The 17,987-nt window shown below is 45.2% G+C and overlaps 1 protein-coding gene across 1 annotated transcript in view; it reads left to right on the top strand.

Moving 5' to 3' along the window:
• Positions 1-17,773, top strand: part of gbe1b (glucan (1,4-alpha-), branching enzyme 1b) — a 318,001-nt gene extending 300,228 nt beyond the window's left edge. The window contains exon 16 of the mRNA XM_045704110.1: positions 14,876-17,773. Coding sequence (XP_045560066.1) covers positions 14,876-14,938 — 63 coding nt within the window. The 3' untranslated portion in view covers positions 14,939-17,773. The remainder of the gene's footprint in view (positions 1-14,875) is intronic.
• The last annotated feature ends 214 nt before the right edge of the window (positions 17,774-17,987 follow it).

Raw genomic sequence — 17,987 nt, 5'->3', positions numbered from 1 at the left:
AACCCTAACTCTGATTACAGACCCAACGGTGTGGGATTATCTAACCCTAACCCTGATTACAGACCTAATGGTGTGGGATTATATAACCCTAACCCTGATTACAGTCCTAATGGTGTGGGATTATCTAACCCTGATTACAGTCCTAATGGTGTGGGATTATATAACCCTGATTACAGTTTTAACGGTGTGGGATTATACAACCCTGATTACAGTTTTAACAGTGTGAGATTATCTAACCCTGATTACAGCCCTAACGGTGTGGGATTATATAACCCTGATTACAGCCCTAACACTAACGGACAATCTGTTTGTCTTTGTTCTCACATGGATTCTGAATATGTCTCCAGTGTTGTTCATTTGGTGTGATATCATATGTGTTGACACATCCCAGGTTAGACACGGTGGTAGTCTTTGTTTTAACAGGTGCAGTAATTCATTATGATCCCCTCTGTAACTGCATCCCAAATAACAACCTAATCCCCCCTTATATAGTGCAGTACCTATGGGCCCTGGTCAAAAGTATTGGACTAAATATAGGGATTAGGGTGCCATTTGGGATGTCTTTCTGTGCTAAGTGGAGCTGTGGAGACTCCCACTGTAACTATTTCATTAGACATGAGAGTAATGTGTTTGTGTTTCAGCAGCATGGGGTTGTGTGTGTTAGGCTCTGCTTCCGTGGTGCCAAGCTGTAGCCAAAGCAAAAAATAGTCCCCAGTCAGAAAGGCTCAGCGCCACTGATGCAGAAGGATGGGCTGGATGGAGTGTGTGAGATTTCACTTTAAAAAAAAAAATGTTTTATTTAACTAGGCAAGTCGGTTAAGAACAAATTCTTATTTACAATGACGGCCTACCCCCGGCCAAACCCGGACGACGCTGGGCCAATTGTGCGCTTCCCTATGGGACTCCCAATCACGGCCGGATGTGATACAGCCTGGAATCGAACCAGGGTCTGTAGTGACGCCTCTAGCACTGAGATGCAGTGCCTTAGACCGCTGCACCACTCGGGGCGTGAAACATTGATGCGGGGGTGTGTGTGGTGCTGAGGATGGGCTGGGGTGTGTTTGCTGCTGGGGGTGTGTGTGGTGCAGACAGATGGGCTTGGGGTGTGTACAGTATGATGCAGAAGGATGGGCTGGCACCATGGGAGCAGAGCACTGCACAGTGTGCGTGTGTGTGAGTGAGATGCGGAGAGACAGCTCGGGGAGTTCAGTGGGTGACTGAATTGCTTACAGCTCTGCACACAGTTTCAATCTGTCACTTCTGTGCTGGGAGGAGTACGCTATGCTTTATGTCTGGGGAACATACTTCTGAAGGGATTTGTGAATAAAATGGCAACCTATTCTCTATGTAATGCACTACTTTTGGCCAGGGCCAGAAAATGCTCTGTTGAAAAGCAGCGCACTATATAGGGAATAGGGTGCCAAGTAGGGCACTATATAGGGAATAGGGTCCCAAGTAGGGCACTATATAGGGAATAGGGTCCCAAGTTGTGCACAATATAGGGCATAGGGTCCCAAGTAGGGCACTATATAGGGAATAGGGTCCCAAGTAGGGCACTATATAAGGCATAGGGTCCCAAGTTGTGCACAATATAGGGCATAGGGTCCCAAGTAGGGCACTATATAGGGAATAGGGTCCCAAGTAGGGCACTATATAGGGCATAGGGTCCCAAGTTGTGCACAATATAGGGCATAGGGTCCCAAGTAGGGCACTATATAGGGAATAGGGTGCCAAGTAGGGCACTATATAGGGAATAGGGTGCCATTTGGGACGGTGACGTTGTATGAGTTATTCACTGCACTGTAGCACTAAAGTCTGTCTGTTTTAGTTACAGCAGTTACACGAACCCCTTGGTTTTGTGAAAATTGAATTAGGCTTTCGTCTCTCTGTCGGCGTGTGCAAATTGAATACGATTGTCTTGTGATTTTGTGTAAATGGATGGAGGATGTCTTTTGGATAGCGGTTTAGAAATTGCATCTGGTAAAACTTTACCTTATCGTTGATCCACTACACACACACCCACCACACACCCACCACACACCCACCACACACCCCCACCACACACACCCACCACACACCCACCACACACCCACCACACACCCACCATACACCCACTACACACCCACCACACACCCACTACAGTCCCATTACACACCCACCACACACCCACCACACACCCACCACACACACCCACCACACACACCCACCAGACACCCACTACACTCCCATTACACACCCAGCATACACCCAGCATACACCCACTACAAGTCCCACCACACACCCACTACACACACCCACCCCACACCAACTACACACACCCACTACACACACCCACCATACACCCACTACACACCCACCACACACCCATTACACACCCATTACACACACCCACTACACACACCCACTACACACACCCACCATACACCCACCACACACCCACCACAGACACTCCACCCACTGCTGCTAGAGCAAGGCGTTGAGTTTTAAGTTGGACAAAGCAATGATGCAGAACTATCTGGGACACATGATTTGAGATCCAGCCGTTCTATTCATCCACTTGTTAGAAAGCCCTTTTTAATGTGCAGTGATGTTTACTCAGACAAGGACAGGCGTATTTAACTTGAACTGCTTCTCCAGCTGCTGCATACCAAGCATTAGCACCTGTAATTCTCAGAGGGCAATAGAACAGAAAGGGTAGATATTCTCAGAGGGCAATAGAAAGGGTAGATATTCTCAGAGGGTAATAGAAAGGGTAGATATTCTCAGAGGGTAATAGAACAGAAAGGGTAGATATTCTCAGAGGGCAATAGAACAGAAAGGGTAGATATTCTCAGAGGGTAATAGAAAGGGTAGATATTCTCAGAGGGTAATAGAACAGAAAGGGTAGATATTCTCAGAGGGTAATAGAACAGAAAGGGTAGATATTCTCAGAGGGTGATAGAACAGAAAGGGTAGATATTCTCAGAGGGTAATAGAACAGAAAGGGTAGATATTCTCAGAGGGCAATAGAACAGAAAGGGTAGATATTCTCAGAGGGTAATAGAAAGGGTAGATATTCTCAGAGGGTAATAGAACAGAAAGGGTAGATATTCTCAGAGGGCAATAGAACAGAAAGGGTAGATATTCTCAGAGGGCAATAGAACAGAAAGGGTAGATATTCTCAGAGGGCAATAGAACAGAAAGGGTAGATATTCTCAGAGGGTAATAGAACAGAAAGGGTAGATATTCTCAGAGGGTGATAGAACAGAAAGGGTAGATATTCTCAGAGGGTGATAGAACAGAAAGGGTAGATATTCTCAGAGGGTAATAGAACAGAAAGGGTAGATATTCTCAGAGGGTGATAGAACAGAAAGGGTAGATATTCTCAGAGGGCAATAGAACAGAAAGGGTAGATATTCTCAGAGGGTAATAGAACAGAAAGGGTAGATATTCTCAGAGGGTAATAGAACAGAAAGGGTAGATATTCTCAGAGGGCCATAGAACAGAAAGGGTAGATATTCTCAGAGGGTGATAGAACAGAAAGGGTAGATATTCTCAGAGGGTAATAGAAAGGGTAGATATTCTCAGAGGGTAATAGAACAGAAAGGGTAGATATTCTCAGAGGGTGATAGAACAGAAAGGGTAGATATTCTCAGAGGGTAATAGAACAGAAAGGGTAGATATTCTCAGAGGGTAATAGAAAGGGTAGATATTCTCAGAGGGTAATAGAACAGAAAGGGTAGATATTCTCAGAGGGCAATAGAACAGAAAGGGTAGATATTCTCAGAGGGCAATAGAACAGAAAGGGTAGATATTCTCAGAGGGTAATAGAAAGGGTAGATATTCTCAGAGGGTGATAGAACAGAAAGGGTAGATATTCTCAGAGGGTAATAGAAAGGGTAGATATTCTCAGAGGGCAATAGAACAGAAAGGGTAGATATTCTCAGAGGGTGATAGAACAGAAAGGGTAGATATTCTCAGAGGGTGATAGAACAGAAAGGGTAGATATTCTCAGAGGGTAATAGAACAGAAAGGGTAGATATTCTCAGAGGGTAATAGAAAGGGTAGATATTCTCAGAGGGTAATAGAAAGGGTAGATATTCTCAGAGGGCAATAGAACAGAAAGGGTAGATATTCTCAGAGGGTGATAGAACAGAAAGGGTAGATATTCTCAGAGGGTGATAGAACAGAAAGGGTAGATATTCTCAGAGGGTAATAGAACAGAAAGGGTAGATATTCTCAGAGGGCAATAGAACAGAAAGGGTAGATATTCTCAGAGGGCAATAGAACAGAAAGGGTAGATATTCTCAGAGGGTAATAGAAAGGGTAGATATTCTCAGAGGGTGATAGAACAGAAAGGGTAGATATTCTCAGAGGGTAATAGAAAGGGTAGATATTCTCAGAGGGTAATAGAAAGGGTAGATATTCTCAGAGGGTAATAGAACAGAAAGGGTAGATATTCTCAGAGGGTAATAGAACAGAAAGGGTAGATATTCTCAGAGGGCAATAGAACAGAAAGGGTAGATATTCTCAGAGGGTAATAGAACAGAAAGGGTAGATATTCTCAGAGGGTAATAGAACAGAAAGGGTAGATATTCTCAGAGGGTGATAGAACAGAAAGGGTAGATATTCTCAGAGGGTGATAGAACAGAAAGGGTAGATATTCTCAGAGGGTAATAGAAAGGGTAGATATTCTCAGAGGGTAATAGAACAGAAAGGGTAGATATTCTCAGAGGGTAATAGAAAGGGTAGATATTCTCAGAGGGTAATCTTCTTGGGGCTATGTGGGACGCTAGCGTGCCACCCGTGGTGCACCCTATCAACAGCAGGTGCATTTCAAGAGCGGCAAATTTGAAACCAAATAAATGTCAAAATTCAAATTTTTCAAACATACAACTATCTTACACCCTTTGAAAGATAAACATCTCCTTAATCTAACCACGTTTTACGATTTCAAAAAGGTTTTACGGCGAAAGCATAAAGTTAGATTATGTTAGGAGAGTACATTGACAATAGCTGTGTGTAATGTTTTGTCAATTCAAAGACAGGGTCACCAAAACCATAAAACCAGCTAAAATGATGCACTAACCTTTTACAATCTCCATCAGATGACACTCCTAGGACATTATGTTAGACAATGCATGCATTTTTAGTTCTATCAAGTTCATATTTATATCCAAAAACAGCGTTTTACTATGGCATTGATGTTGAGGAAATCGTTTCCTCCAATAACCGGCAGTCAAGTCAGCACCACAAATTAAATAATTAAAATTAGAAAACATTGGTAAAATATTATATTGTCATTTAAAGAATTATAGATTTACATCTCTTGAACGCAATCAACTTGCCAGATTTAAAAATAACCTTACTGGGAAATCACACTTTGCAATAATCTGAGCACTGCGCCCAGAAAAATATGCTTTGCTATACAGACAAACGGCCATGTTGGAGAGATCTAAAATCGAAAATACTATGTAAATAATCCATTACCTTTGATTCTCTTCATCAGATGTCACTTCCCGGAATCCCAGGTCCATAACGAATGTAGTTTTGTTCAAAAAAGCTCATCATTTATATCCAAAAAGATCCGTGTTGTTAGCACGTGATCTAAGCCAGCCGGACTTCTCGTCATGAACGAGGGGAAAAAATATATTTACGTTCGTTCAAACATGTCAAACGTTGTATAGCATAAATCATTAGTGCCTTTTTTAACCAGAACATGAATAATATTCAAGGTGGACGAATGCATTCTCTTTTATAACGTATTGGAACGAGGGTACCCAACATGAACTCGCGCCAGAGTCTAATCGGCCATCACCGTTCCATGGCTCTTGTTCGGTCAGATCTCACAGTAAAAGACTCAAAACACTTTGTAAAGGCTGGGGACATCTAGTGGAAGCAATAGGAAGTGCCAAAACATTAATCAACCCCTGTGTGTTTCAATGGCATAGGCTTAAAGGTAATTCAACACATCAGGTATCCACTTCCTGTCAGAAAATGTCTCAGGGTTTTGCCTGCCAAATGAGTTCTGTTATACTCACAGACACCATTCAAACTGTTTTAGAAACTTTAGGGTGTTTTCTATCCATATATAATAAGTATATGCATATTCTAGTTACTGGGTAGGATTAGTAACCAGATTAAATCGGGTACGTTTTTTTATCCAGCCGTGAAAATACTGCCCCCTAGCCCCAACAGGGTAATAGAACGGAAAGGGTAGATATTCTCAGAGGGTAATAGAACGGAAAGGGTAGATATTCTCAGAGGGTAATAGAACGGAAAGGGTAGATATATGAAGGTCAGAGAGAACTAACCATAGGAAAAGCTAACGTGTAGAGATGATCCCAGAGCCGACATCAATCTGGGAAACCCAGTGGACACAATTACAAGTCAAAGTAACCAAACACAGTACCCTATTCCCCTATGTTCCCTGGTCAAAACAAGTGCACTATGCAGGGAATAGGGTCACCGTTACAGTGATGCCAAAGAGAACGGTACTAGTTAGTCAATACCTAAAGGTATAACGTCAGACTGACAGCTAGCTAGGGATTCAATTCACCTCAGATCCCTTCCCTACTTATGTTTCCCTGTGCTACCATGGTTACGTCCCAAATGGCGCCCTATTCCATTGGAACCCTGTTGAAAAGTAGTGCACTATATAGAGAATGTGGTGCGATTTCGGACAGCCATGTTTATTCTCCCTCTATCCACCAAAGACCGATAGATGCCAGAATCCCAGTTCCTGGCTGACAGCTTCCTCCACAGATTCCTCTGTTTCATGTTGTCTATGTTCAATATCTATATTTCATGTTGTCTATGTTCAATATCTATGTTTCATGTTGTCTATGTTCATTATCTATGTTTCATGTTGAATGTGTTTAATATCAATGTTTCATGTTGTCTATGTTCAATATCTATGTTTCATGTTGTCTATGTTCAATATCTATGTTTCATGTTTTCTATGTTCAATATCTATGTTTGATGTTGAATGTGTTTAATATCAATGTTTCATGTTGTCTATGTTCAATATCTATGTTTCATGTTGTCTATGTTCAATATCTATGTTTCATGTTGTCTATGTTCAATATCTATGTTTCATGTTGTCTATGTTCAATATCTATGTTTCATGTTGACTATGTTCAATATCTGTTTCATGTTGAATGTGTTTAATATCTAGAAACAAAGCACCGTTGTCAATATGCTTTACATGTATTTTTGTCTTGATTTGAAGAGGAACATTTTCAAAATTCAAAGAACAGGACATTTTCTCTCCAGGCAAGAACTTTCAACTACAGTAAAGCAATTTATTTTCAGATATAATACTATGTAGTAATTTCACAAAGCACATAACAAGGAAAAATCATTATTTATAGAGTCATTAAACACAAAAATCAACAAACAGAACTGAGGTTTTCCATCAGGAAGAGTGAACTACTGACTGCGGTCGGTCGGTTCAGTATGACTGACTGCTGTTGGCCGGTTCAGTATGACTGACTGCTGTTGGTCGGTTCAGTATGACTGACTGCTGTTGGTCGGTTCAGTATGACTGACTGCTGTCGGCCGGTTCAGTATGACTGACTGCTGTTGGCCGGTTCAGTATGACTGACTGCTGTTGGCCGGTTCAGTATGACTGACTGCTGTTGGCCGGTTCAGTATGACTGACTGCTGTTGGCCGGTTCAGTATGAATGACTGCTGTTGGCCGGTTCAGTATGAATGACTGCTGTTGGCCGGTTCAGTATGACTGACTGCTGTTGGCCGGTTCAGTATGACTGACTGCTGTTGGCCGCTTCAGTATGACTGACTGCTGTTGGCCGGTTCAGTATGACTGACTGCTGTTTGCCGGTTCAGTATGACTGACTGCTGTTGGTCGGTTCAGTATGACTGCTGTCGGTCGGTTCAGTATGACTGCTGTCGGTCGGTTCAGTATGACTGCTGTCGGTCGGTTCAGTATGACTGACTGCTGTTGGTCGGTTCAGTATGACTGACTGCTGTCGGTCGGTTCAGTATGACTGACTGCTGTCGGTCGGTTCAGTATGACTGCTGTCGGTCGGTTCAGTATGACTGCTGTTGATCGGGTTCAGTATGACTGACTGCTGTTGGCCGGTTCCTTATGACTGACTGCTGTCGGTCAGTTCAGTATGACTGACTGCTGTTGGTCGGTTCAGTATGACTGACTGCTGTCGGCCGGTTCAGTATGACTGACTGCTGTCGGCCGGTTCATTATGACTGACTGCTGTCGGCCGGTTCAGTATGACTGACTGCTGTTGGCCGGTTCAGTATGACTGACTGCTGTCGGCCGGTTCAGTATGACTGACTGCTGTTGGCCGGTTCAGTATGACTGACTGCTGTTGGCCGGTTCAGTATGACTGACTGCTGTTGGTCGGTTCAGTATGACTGCTGTTGGCCGGTTCAGTATGACTGACTGCTGTCGGTCGGTTCAGTATGACTGACTGCTGTTTGCCGGTTCAGTATGACTGACTGCTGTTGGCCGGTTCAGTATGACTGACTGCTGTTGGCCACTTCAGTATGACTGACTGCTGTTGGCCACTTCAGTATGACTGACTGCTGTTGGCCGGTTCAGTATGACTCTCTGCTGTCGGTCAGTTCAGTATGACTGACTGCTGTCGGTCGGTTCAGTATGACTGACTGCTGTCGGTCGGTTCAGTATGACTGACTGCTGTCGGTCGGTTCAGTATGACTGACTGCTGTTTGCCGGTTCAGTATGACTGACTGCTGTTTGCCGGTTCAGTATGACTGACTGCTGTTGGCCGGTTCAGTATGACTGACTGCTGTTGGCCACTTCAGTATGACTGACTGCTGTTGGCCACTTCAGTATGACTGACTGCTGTTGGCCGGTTCAGTATGACTCTCTGCTGTCGGTCAGTTCAGTATGACTGACTGCTGTCGGTCGGTTCAGTATGACTGACTGCTGTCGGTCGGTTCAGTATGACTGACTGCTGTCGGTCGGTTCAGTATGACTGACTGCTGTTTGCCGGTTCAGTATGACTGACTGCTGTTTGCCGGTTCAGTATGACTGACTGCTGTTTGCCGGTTCAGTATGACTGACTGCTGTTTGCCGGTTCAGTATGACTGACTGCTGTTTGCCGGTTCAGTATGACTGACTGCTGTTTTCCGGTTCAGTATGACTGACTGCTGTTGGCCGGTTCAGTATGACTGACTGCTGTTGGCCGGTTCAGTATGACTGACTGCTGTTGGCCGGTTCAGTATGACTGACTGCTGTTGGCCGGTTCAGTATGACTGACTGCTGTTGGCCGGTTCAGTATGACTGACTGCTGTCGGCCGGTTCAGTATGACTGACTGCTGTCGGTCGGTTCAGTATGACTGACTGCTGTCGGCCGGTTCAGTATGACTGCTGTTGGCCGGTTCAGTATGACTGACTGCTGTCGGTCGGTTCACTATGACTGACTGCTGTTGGCCGGTTCAGTATGACTGACTGCTGTTGGCCGGTTCAGTATGACTGACTGCTGTTGGCCGGTTCAGTATGACTGACTGCTGTGGGCCGGTTCAGTATGACTGACTGCTGTTGGCCGGTTCAGTATGACTCTCTGCTGTCGGCCGGTTCAGTATGACTGACTGCTGTCGGTTGGTTTAGTATGACTGACTGCTGTTGGCCGGTTCAGTATGACTGACTGCTGTTGGCCGGTTCAGTATGACTGACTGCTGTTGGCCGGTTCAGTATGACTGACTGCTGTTGGCCGGTTCAGTATGACTGACTGCTGTTTGCCGGTTCAGCATGACTGACTGCTGTTGGTCGGTTCAGTATGACTGACTGCTGTTGGCCGGTTCAGTATGACTGACTGCTGTTGGCCGGTTCAGTATGACTGACTGCTGTGGGCCGGTTCAGTATGACTGACTGCTGTTGGCCGGTTCAGTATGACTGACTGCTGTTTGACGGTTCAGTATGACTGACTGCTGTCGGCCGGTTCAGTATGACTGACTGCTGTCGGCCGGTTCAGTATGACTGACTGCTGTCGGCCGGTTCAGTATGACTGACTGCTGTCGGCCGGTTCAGTATGACTGACTGCTGTCGGTCGGTTCAGTATGACTGACTGCTGTCGGTCGGTTCAGTATGACTGACTGGTGTTTGCCGGTTCAGTATGACTGACTGCTGTTTGCCGGTTCAGCATGACTGACTGCTGTTGGTCGGTTCAGCATGACTGACTGCTGTTGGCCGGTTCAGCATGACTGACTGCTGTTGGCCGGTTCAGTATGACTGACTGCTGTTGGCCGGTTCATTATGACTGACTGCTGTCGGCCGGTTCAGTATGACTGACTGCTGTTTGCCGGTTCAGTATGACTGACTGCTGTTGGTCGGTTCAGTATGACTGACTGCTGTTGGTCGGTTCAGTATGACTGACTGCTGTTGGCCGGTTCAGTATGACTGTGTCGTGTCTTTGGCTATGCCGGATTAAGTGATATGACATGCTAACTTATAAAATTATTTCTCTGTAATTAATATTACCTGATTAAGCTAATCATGTAAATGTAATTAACTAGAAAGTCGGGGCACCACAGAAGAACGTTTATAGAGCCGTTATCTTCCGAATAAACTCTTAAAATACTTTGTAATATTTTACATCGATAGCAGTCAATATTAACCCTTGTTTTATTTTCAGTCTCATAATGAAAGTTGTAAATTCTTGGTTATCTTCACGAACCCTGGCTAACAAGTTGAATCAGCAATACAAAATTGGGTTTAATTATTTATTTACTAAATACCTAACTAATCACACAGAATTACAAATACACAGAATACAATGATGTCATACAGAAAACGTCCTGGTGGACGGAACCTGTATCATGGCTGGTTACACAAAGGAAAGGGGGTTGGGCTTGAATGAAAGAGCGGGAAGATTTAGGAACACAGAAACAGCAGCTATGCTATCGTAAATACATTATCTTATTCATTCTAAATTACCGCCCATTTGGAAAAGGAAAATGCAATAAATATTTACTCTGAGCTGCGCTTCGGTAGATTGGTCGTAGATGCTGGCCGGGTTGGCCAACAGACCTTCCTGTCCTCGCAAGAATGTCTCTGGTGGTAAATTGGATACGTGGTGGTATCTTCGTCCGTCTGTTAGACTGGATCCGTCGTCCGTCCTTTCCTAGCCCACGTTACAGCGGCCGCTGCTAACTCAATGGCTAGGAAGTAGCACTTCTGTAGTGAATAAGCTCAAAGTTCATACCAGTTCATACCAGAGCTCACGCCGAGGTTGGCTTAGTTCTGTACTTGACATGTGTGTCCTTCTAACGTAGAGGCTGCAGACCTCCCGTACTGGAACAACGTGGTTATCTTTTCGTCAAAGGATTATATAGTAGAGAGGGGGAGGGAGGTGTTTCATCGTTTATAACCCCTGTCTCTTCACAGGGGTGGGCCACTGATCAAGCAGGGCACTTTCCCAATTCTCTCATTTGGAAGCTAAAATTACATTTAATCTCCTAACAAACAATTTCCATATCAAACATTTCAATTGCATAACAATTCCATGTGACTCTGATAACTAGAGGGTGGATACTTTCCCAGGTACAGTTTATGTCGTCCTGTCATCAATCATAATGTCTCAGATGACAACTGAAATGAAATCCATACTCATTACGTTATCAAGCATATTTCCAACTGGTTTTATTAACAAAATATGGTTCCTTTCCCCATTTGTTTGATGTTCCCAGGCTCTCTATATTTAACACAGGCTATTCAAGTCCTTCAGTAGATTCAGAGGGGAAGGGAGAAAGGTATTTATGGGGGGGGTCATAAACCTTACCCACAGGCCAACGTCATGACAACTGACTGCTGTTGGCCGGTTCAGTATGACTGACTGCTGTTGGCCGGTTCAGTATGACTGACTGCTGTTGGCCGGTTCAGTATGACTGACTGCTGTTGGCCGGTTCAGTATGACTGACTGCTGTTGGCCGGTTCAGTATGACTGACTGCTGTTGGTCGGTTCAGTATGACTGCTGGTGTTGACTGTTTAGCAGAACACTGTGCTTCTACACCTGCATTGCTTGCTGTTTGGGGTTTTAGACTGGGTTGCTGTACAGCACTTTGAGATATCAGCTGATTTAAGAAGGGCTTTATAAATACATTTGATTGATTTTGACATCTAGTTAGTTAAATAAAGGTGAAATAATCAGAACACTGCTGATGTCACCGGAAAACACAGAAATAGTTTGCATTCCAAATGGCACCCTGTTTCTCATATAGTGTACCAATTTTGGCCAGAGCCCTTTGCAGTATGTAGGGTGCCATTTGGGAAGCACTCTACAGGGCATATCATCATGATTTAGGAATATTTAAGCTGCAGTTTATTTTCTTATAAACATGTCTCCTCTCTCTTCTCCCCTCTAAACCCCTCCCCTTTACCTCTCTATCCCCTCCTCTTTACCTCTCCATCCCCTACTCTTTACCTCTTCCCTCCCCTCCCCTTTACCTCTCCATCCCCTACTCTTTACCTCTTCCCTCCCCTTTACCTCTCCAATTCTTTACCTCTCCTTCCCCTCCCCTTTACCTCTCCATCCCCTCCCCTTTACCTCTCCTTCCCCTCCCCTTTACCTCTCCAATTCTTTACCTCTCCATCCCCTCCCCTTTACCTATCCTTCCCCTCCCCTTTACCTCTCCTTCCCCTCCCATTTACCTCTCCTTCCCCTCCCCTTTACCTCTCCATCCCCTCCCCTTTACCTCTCTATCCCCTCCCCTTTACCTCTCCTTCCCCTCCCCTTTACCTCTCTATCCCCTCCCCTTTACCTCTCCATCCCCTCCCCTTTACCTCTCCATCCCCTCCCCTTTACCTCTCTATCCCCTCCCCTTTACCTCTCCTTCCCCTCCCCTTTACCTCTCTATCCCCTCCCCTTTACCTCTCCTTCCCCTCCCCTTTACCTCTCCATCCCCTCCCCTTTACCTCTCCTTCCCCTCCCCTTTACCTCTCCATCCCCTCCCCATTACCTCTCCCTCCCCTTTACCTCTCTATCCCCTCCCCTTTACCTCTCCTTCCCCTCCCCTTTACCTCTCCATCCCCTCCCCTTTACCTCTCCAATTCTTTACCTCTCCTTCCCCTCCCCTTTACCTCTCCTTCCCCTCCCCTTTACCTCTCCTTCCCCTCCCCTTTACCTCTCCATCCCCTCCCCTTTACCTCTCTATCCCCTCCCCTTTACCTCTCTATCCCCTCCCCTTTACCTCTCTATCCCCTCCCCTTTACCGCTCCTTCCCCTCCCCTTTACCTATCTATCCCCTCCCCTTTACCTCTCCTTCCCCTCCCCTTTTACCTCTCCATCCCCTCCCCATTACCTCTCCCTCCCCTTTACCTCTCCTTCCCCTCCCCTTTACCTCTCCATCCCCTCCCCTTTACCTCTCTATCCCCTCCCCTTTACCTCTCTATCCCCTCCCCTTTACCTCTCTATCCCCTCCCCTTTACCTCTCCTTCCCCTCCCCTTTACCTCTCCATCCCCATTACCTCTCCCTCCCCTTTACCTCTCTATCCCCTCCCCTTTACCTCTCCAATTCTTTACCTCTTCCATCCCCTCCCCTTTATCACTCCATCCCCTCCCCTTTACCTCTCCTTCCCCTCCCCTTTACCTCTCCATCCCCTCCCCTTTACCTCTCCATCCCCTCCCCTTTACCTCTCTATCCTCTCCCCTTTACCTCTCCAATTCTTTACCTCTCTATCCCCTCCCCTTTACCTCTCCAATTCTTTACCTCTTCCATCCCCTCCCCTTTATCACTCCATCCCCTCCCCTTTACCTCTCCTTCCCCTCCCCTTTACCTCTCCATCCCCTCCCCTTTACCTCTCTATCCCCTCCCCTTTACCTCTCTATCCCCTCCCCTTTACCTCTCCAATTCTTTACCTCTCCTTCCCCTCCCCTTTACCTCTCCATCCCCTCCCCATTACCTCTCCCTCCCCTTTACCTCTCCTTCCCCTCCCCTTTACCTCTCCTTCCCCTCCCCTTTACCTCTCCATCCCCTCCCCTTTACCACTCCCTCCCCTTTACCTCTCCTTCCCCTCCCCTTTACCTCTCTATCCCCTCCCCTTTACCTCTCTTTCCCCTCCCCTTTACCTCTCTATCCCCTCCCCTTTACCTCTCTATCCCCTCCCCTTTACCTCTCTTTCCCCTCCCCTTTACCTCTCTATCCCCTCCCCTTTACCTCTCTTTCCCCTCCCCTTTACCTCTCTATCCCCTCCCCTTTACCTCTCCAATTCTTTACCTCTTCCATCCCCTCCCCTTTACCTCTCCATCCCCTCCCCTTTACCTCTCCTTCCCCTCCCCTTTACCTCTCTATCCCCTCCCCTTTACCTCTCTTTCCCCTCCCCTTTACCTCTCTATCCCCTCCCCTTTACCTCTCCAATTCTTTACCTCTTCCATCCCCTCCCCTTTACCTCTCCATCCCCTCCCCTTTACCTCTCCTTCCCCTCCCCTTTACCTCTCTATCCCCTCCCCTTTACCTCTCTTTCCCCTCCCCTTTACCTCTCTATCCCCTCCCCTTTACCTCTCCAATTCTTTACCTCTTCCATCCCCTCCCCTTTACCTCTCCATCCCCTCCCCTTTACCTCTCCTTCCCCTCCCCTTTACCACTCCATCCCCTCCCCTTTACCTCTCTATCCCCTCCCCTTTACCTCTCCAATTCTTTACCTCTTCCATCCCCTCCCCTTTACCTCTCCATCCCCTCCCCTTTACCTCTCCTTCCCCTCCCCTTTACCTCTCCTTCCCCTCCCCTTTACCTCTCCTTCCCCTCCCCTTTACCTCTCCTTCCCCTCCCCTTTACCACTCCATCTCCACCTCTTTACCTCTCCTTCCCCTCCCCTTTACCTCTCTATCCCCTCCTCTTTACCTCTCCCCCTCTCTTCTCCATCCATTTACCTCTCTTGTCTCTCTCTCCACCAGGTGTACATCCCCTGCAGGACAGCTCTGATCCTGGGTAATGACGATACAGAGTCCTGTTATTAGAACGCTACGACTGACGCTCGCTACCAGCAGAAACAGACGCCCAGCTGGCGCCAACCTCAGTGTTATCAACCAATCACTGTCCGTTTCTTTTCAGTGTCAACCAACCACACGCCACTCATGCCTTCTCCTTCCCTACCCGTAATTCTACCACTTACACACAGTGTATATATATCATTCATATTTTCAGTCCATCCACCCACCACTAGTTTGCCAAGCCTTGGTATGACACCTACAACACTTGAAAAGAAACCGTGGTACAGGGATATGGTAATGCTAATATGCTAACATAAAGCATTGCTTGTGGTACAGTAATGCCAACATGCTAACATAAAGCATTGCTTGTGGTACAGTAATGCTAACATGCTAACATAAAGCATTACTTGTGGTACAGTAATGCCAACATGCTAACATAAAGCATTGCTTGTGGTACAGTAATGCTAACATGCTAACATAAAGCATTGCTTGTGGTACAGTAATGCTAACATGCTAACATAAAGCATTACTTGTGGTACAGTAATGCTAACATGCTAACATAAAGCATTGCTTGTGGCACAGTAATGCTAACATGCTAACATAAAGCATTACGTGTGGTACAGTAATGCTAATGCAGTTAGCAATAGTACTACCTTCTCCACTGATTCCAGCATGCACAGGCTTGAAAAAATATTATTTTACATATATATTGTATTTTGATCGGTGTGGTATTTATATAAAAATATAATACGCATGCAATTTTTGATGTACAATTTAATGCTTATGATTTTGTATTTAAATGCCAACAATGTTTTGCAATTGGCCATCCGAAAGTGTATACTATAAGAGTGTGTACTATTTAAAAGTGGATACTATAAAAGTGTGTACTATTTAAAAGTGGATACTATAAAAGTGTGTACTATTTACAAGGAATAGGACAGAAAAAGACTTACCAGTGCTGCATTAGAACCATGACTGCATCCCAAATGGCCCCCTATTCCCTATATAGTGCACTACTTTTGACCTGGACCCATAGGGCTCTGGTAAAAAAGTAGTGCACAATATATTTAAGCGATAAGGCCCTAGGAGGTGTGGTATATGGCCAATATACCACGGCTAAGGGCTGTTCTTAAGCACGATACATCGCGGAGTGCCTGGATACAGTCCTTAGCGTTGGTATATTGGCCGTATACCACAAACCCCCTGAGGTGCCTTATTGCTATTATAAACTGGTTACCAATGTAATTAGAGCAGTAAAAATTAATATTTTGTCATAGCCGTGGTATACTGGTCTGATATACCACGGCAGTCAGCCAATCGGCATTCAGGGCTCAAACCACCCAGTTTATCTAGAGGAAATAGGATGTCATTTAGGAAACATACCAGGAGATCCCTGTGGATGTCATCATGCTTGCTTCGTCACTGTTGATTTATTGATGCTTTGTTGGAATTGTATTTACATCGAAATAAGCCATCTTGAATAATATATATAATTTTGTTGACTAACCTTACTTTAGTGGGTTTGTAATACCTTTGTGGTGTGATGAGTCTTCTGTCAAAGCAGCTAAGGATCATGCGTTTTACTTGTTTATATACTTTTTGTGTGTCGGTAATTTGCAGCTAAAGCCACATAGTAAGAGTACTGATTACAGGCAGCTGAAAGCCAGTCTGCTATATGAGTCATGTAAACTTCTGGAATGGACAGTACTGGATCCTGCTAAAAGACAGGAACTGGCCGTCCATATTCTGAACCATTGTCCGTCCTGCCCAACTTACTTCCCTCTTGTCTGTCCCTTATACTCTATTTTAGACACTTTTACCCCTGGCGAAAATGGAGCTTTGATTTCAATTATACATATATATATATATATGTGTATGTATGTATATATTGTTTAACGTTATCTGCAAAGGTCCATACTGTCAGTGATTCTAAGGCTAAAATACTATTTCTATTTAGGAAAAGACCAAGATTGTTCATGCTCACTGAATACTTGTATGTTACCTCCCAAATTACCCCCTATTCTTAAATAGTGTACTGCTTTTCACCAGCCCGCCCCTTTGGGCTCTGGTCAAAAGTAGTGCACCATATAGAGTGTAACTTGGGATTCAGCCTGTGTGGGTGGGTTAAGGTCATGTAGCATCAAACATGAAGGATCACTGAGTCGTATTTACCAGAGGATCACTGAGTCGTATTTACCAGAGGATCACTGAGTCGTATTTACCAGAGGATCACTGAGTCGTATTTACCAGAGGGTCACTGAGTCGTATTTACCAGAGGATCACTGAGTCGTATTTACCAGAGGATCACTGAGTCGTATTTACCAGAGGATCACTGAGTCGTATTTACCAGAGGATCACTGAGTCGTATTTACCAGAGGATCACTGAGTCGTATTTACCAGAGGATCACTGAGTCGTATTTACCAGAGGGATCACTGAGTCGTATTAGTTAGCTGTAGTAGTTATTACCCGAAGACTTACTGTATAACGGTTTGCGTCTCAAATGGCACCTAATTCCCTTCATAGTGCACTATTTTGGACCCGGGTCCATAGGGCTCTGGTCAAAAAGGTTAAATAAAACATGTTTAAAAACTAGTGCACTATAAAGGGAATAGGGTGCGCCGTTTTGGTTAAAAGTAGTGCACTATAAAGGGAATAGGGTGCGCCGTTTTGGTTAAAAGTAGTGCACTATAAAGGGAATAGGGTGCCATTTCATTTGGGACTCTGCTGATCTCTGCTGTGGTTTTGTGGTTGTGTTTTCAGCTGTTGTCTAACCTCGTCCCCAGACTGGGGGGTGTTTAACATTGTCATGTGAACAAGAGGTGATGTTTTTTACTCCCCCCCCCCCCAAAAAAAAAAAAATAGTCATTAAACTGAATCAACCAATGGTGTCTGCTTATTGTCTTGTCTGTGGGTCCTCTTTTTCTACTGTATCTTAGAGACAGTCACGTTTCTTTATTCACTTGGGTGGATTATATGTCTGTATCCAAAATAGGCAGCGTATTCCCTCACAAGCTGACTTCTCCTGGCCAGAGCCCTATGGAACCTGGTCAAAAGTACTGCCATTTGGGATGTGTC

Source organism: Salmo salar, chromosome ssa20, assembly GCF_905237065.1.
Source record: "Salmo salar chromosome ssa20, Ssal_v3.1, whole genome shotgun sequence".
NCBI lineage: Eukaryota > Metazoa > Chordata > Actinopteri > Salmoniformes > Salmonidae > Salmo > Salmo salar.
Note: the sequence above shows the minus strand (reverse complement) of the source record. Positions and strands in the feature narration are given on the sequence as shown.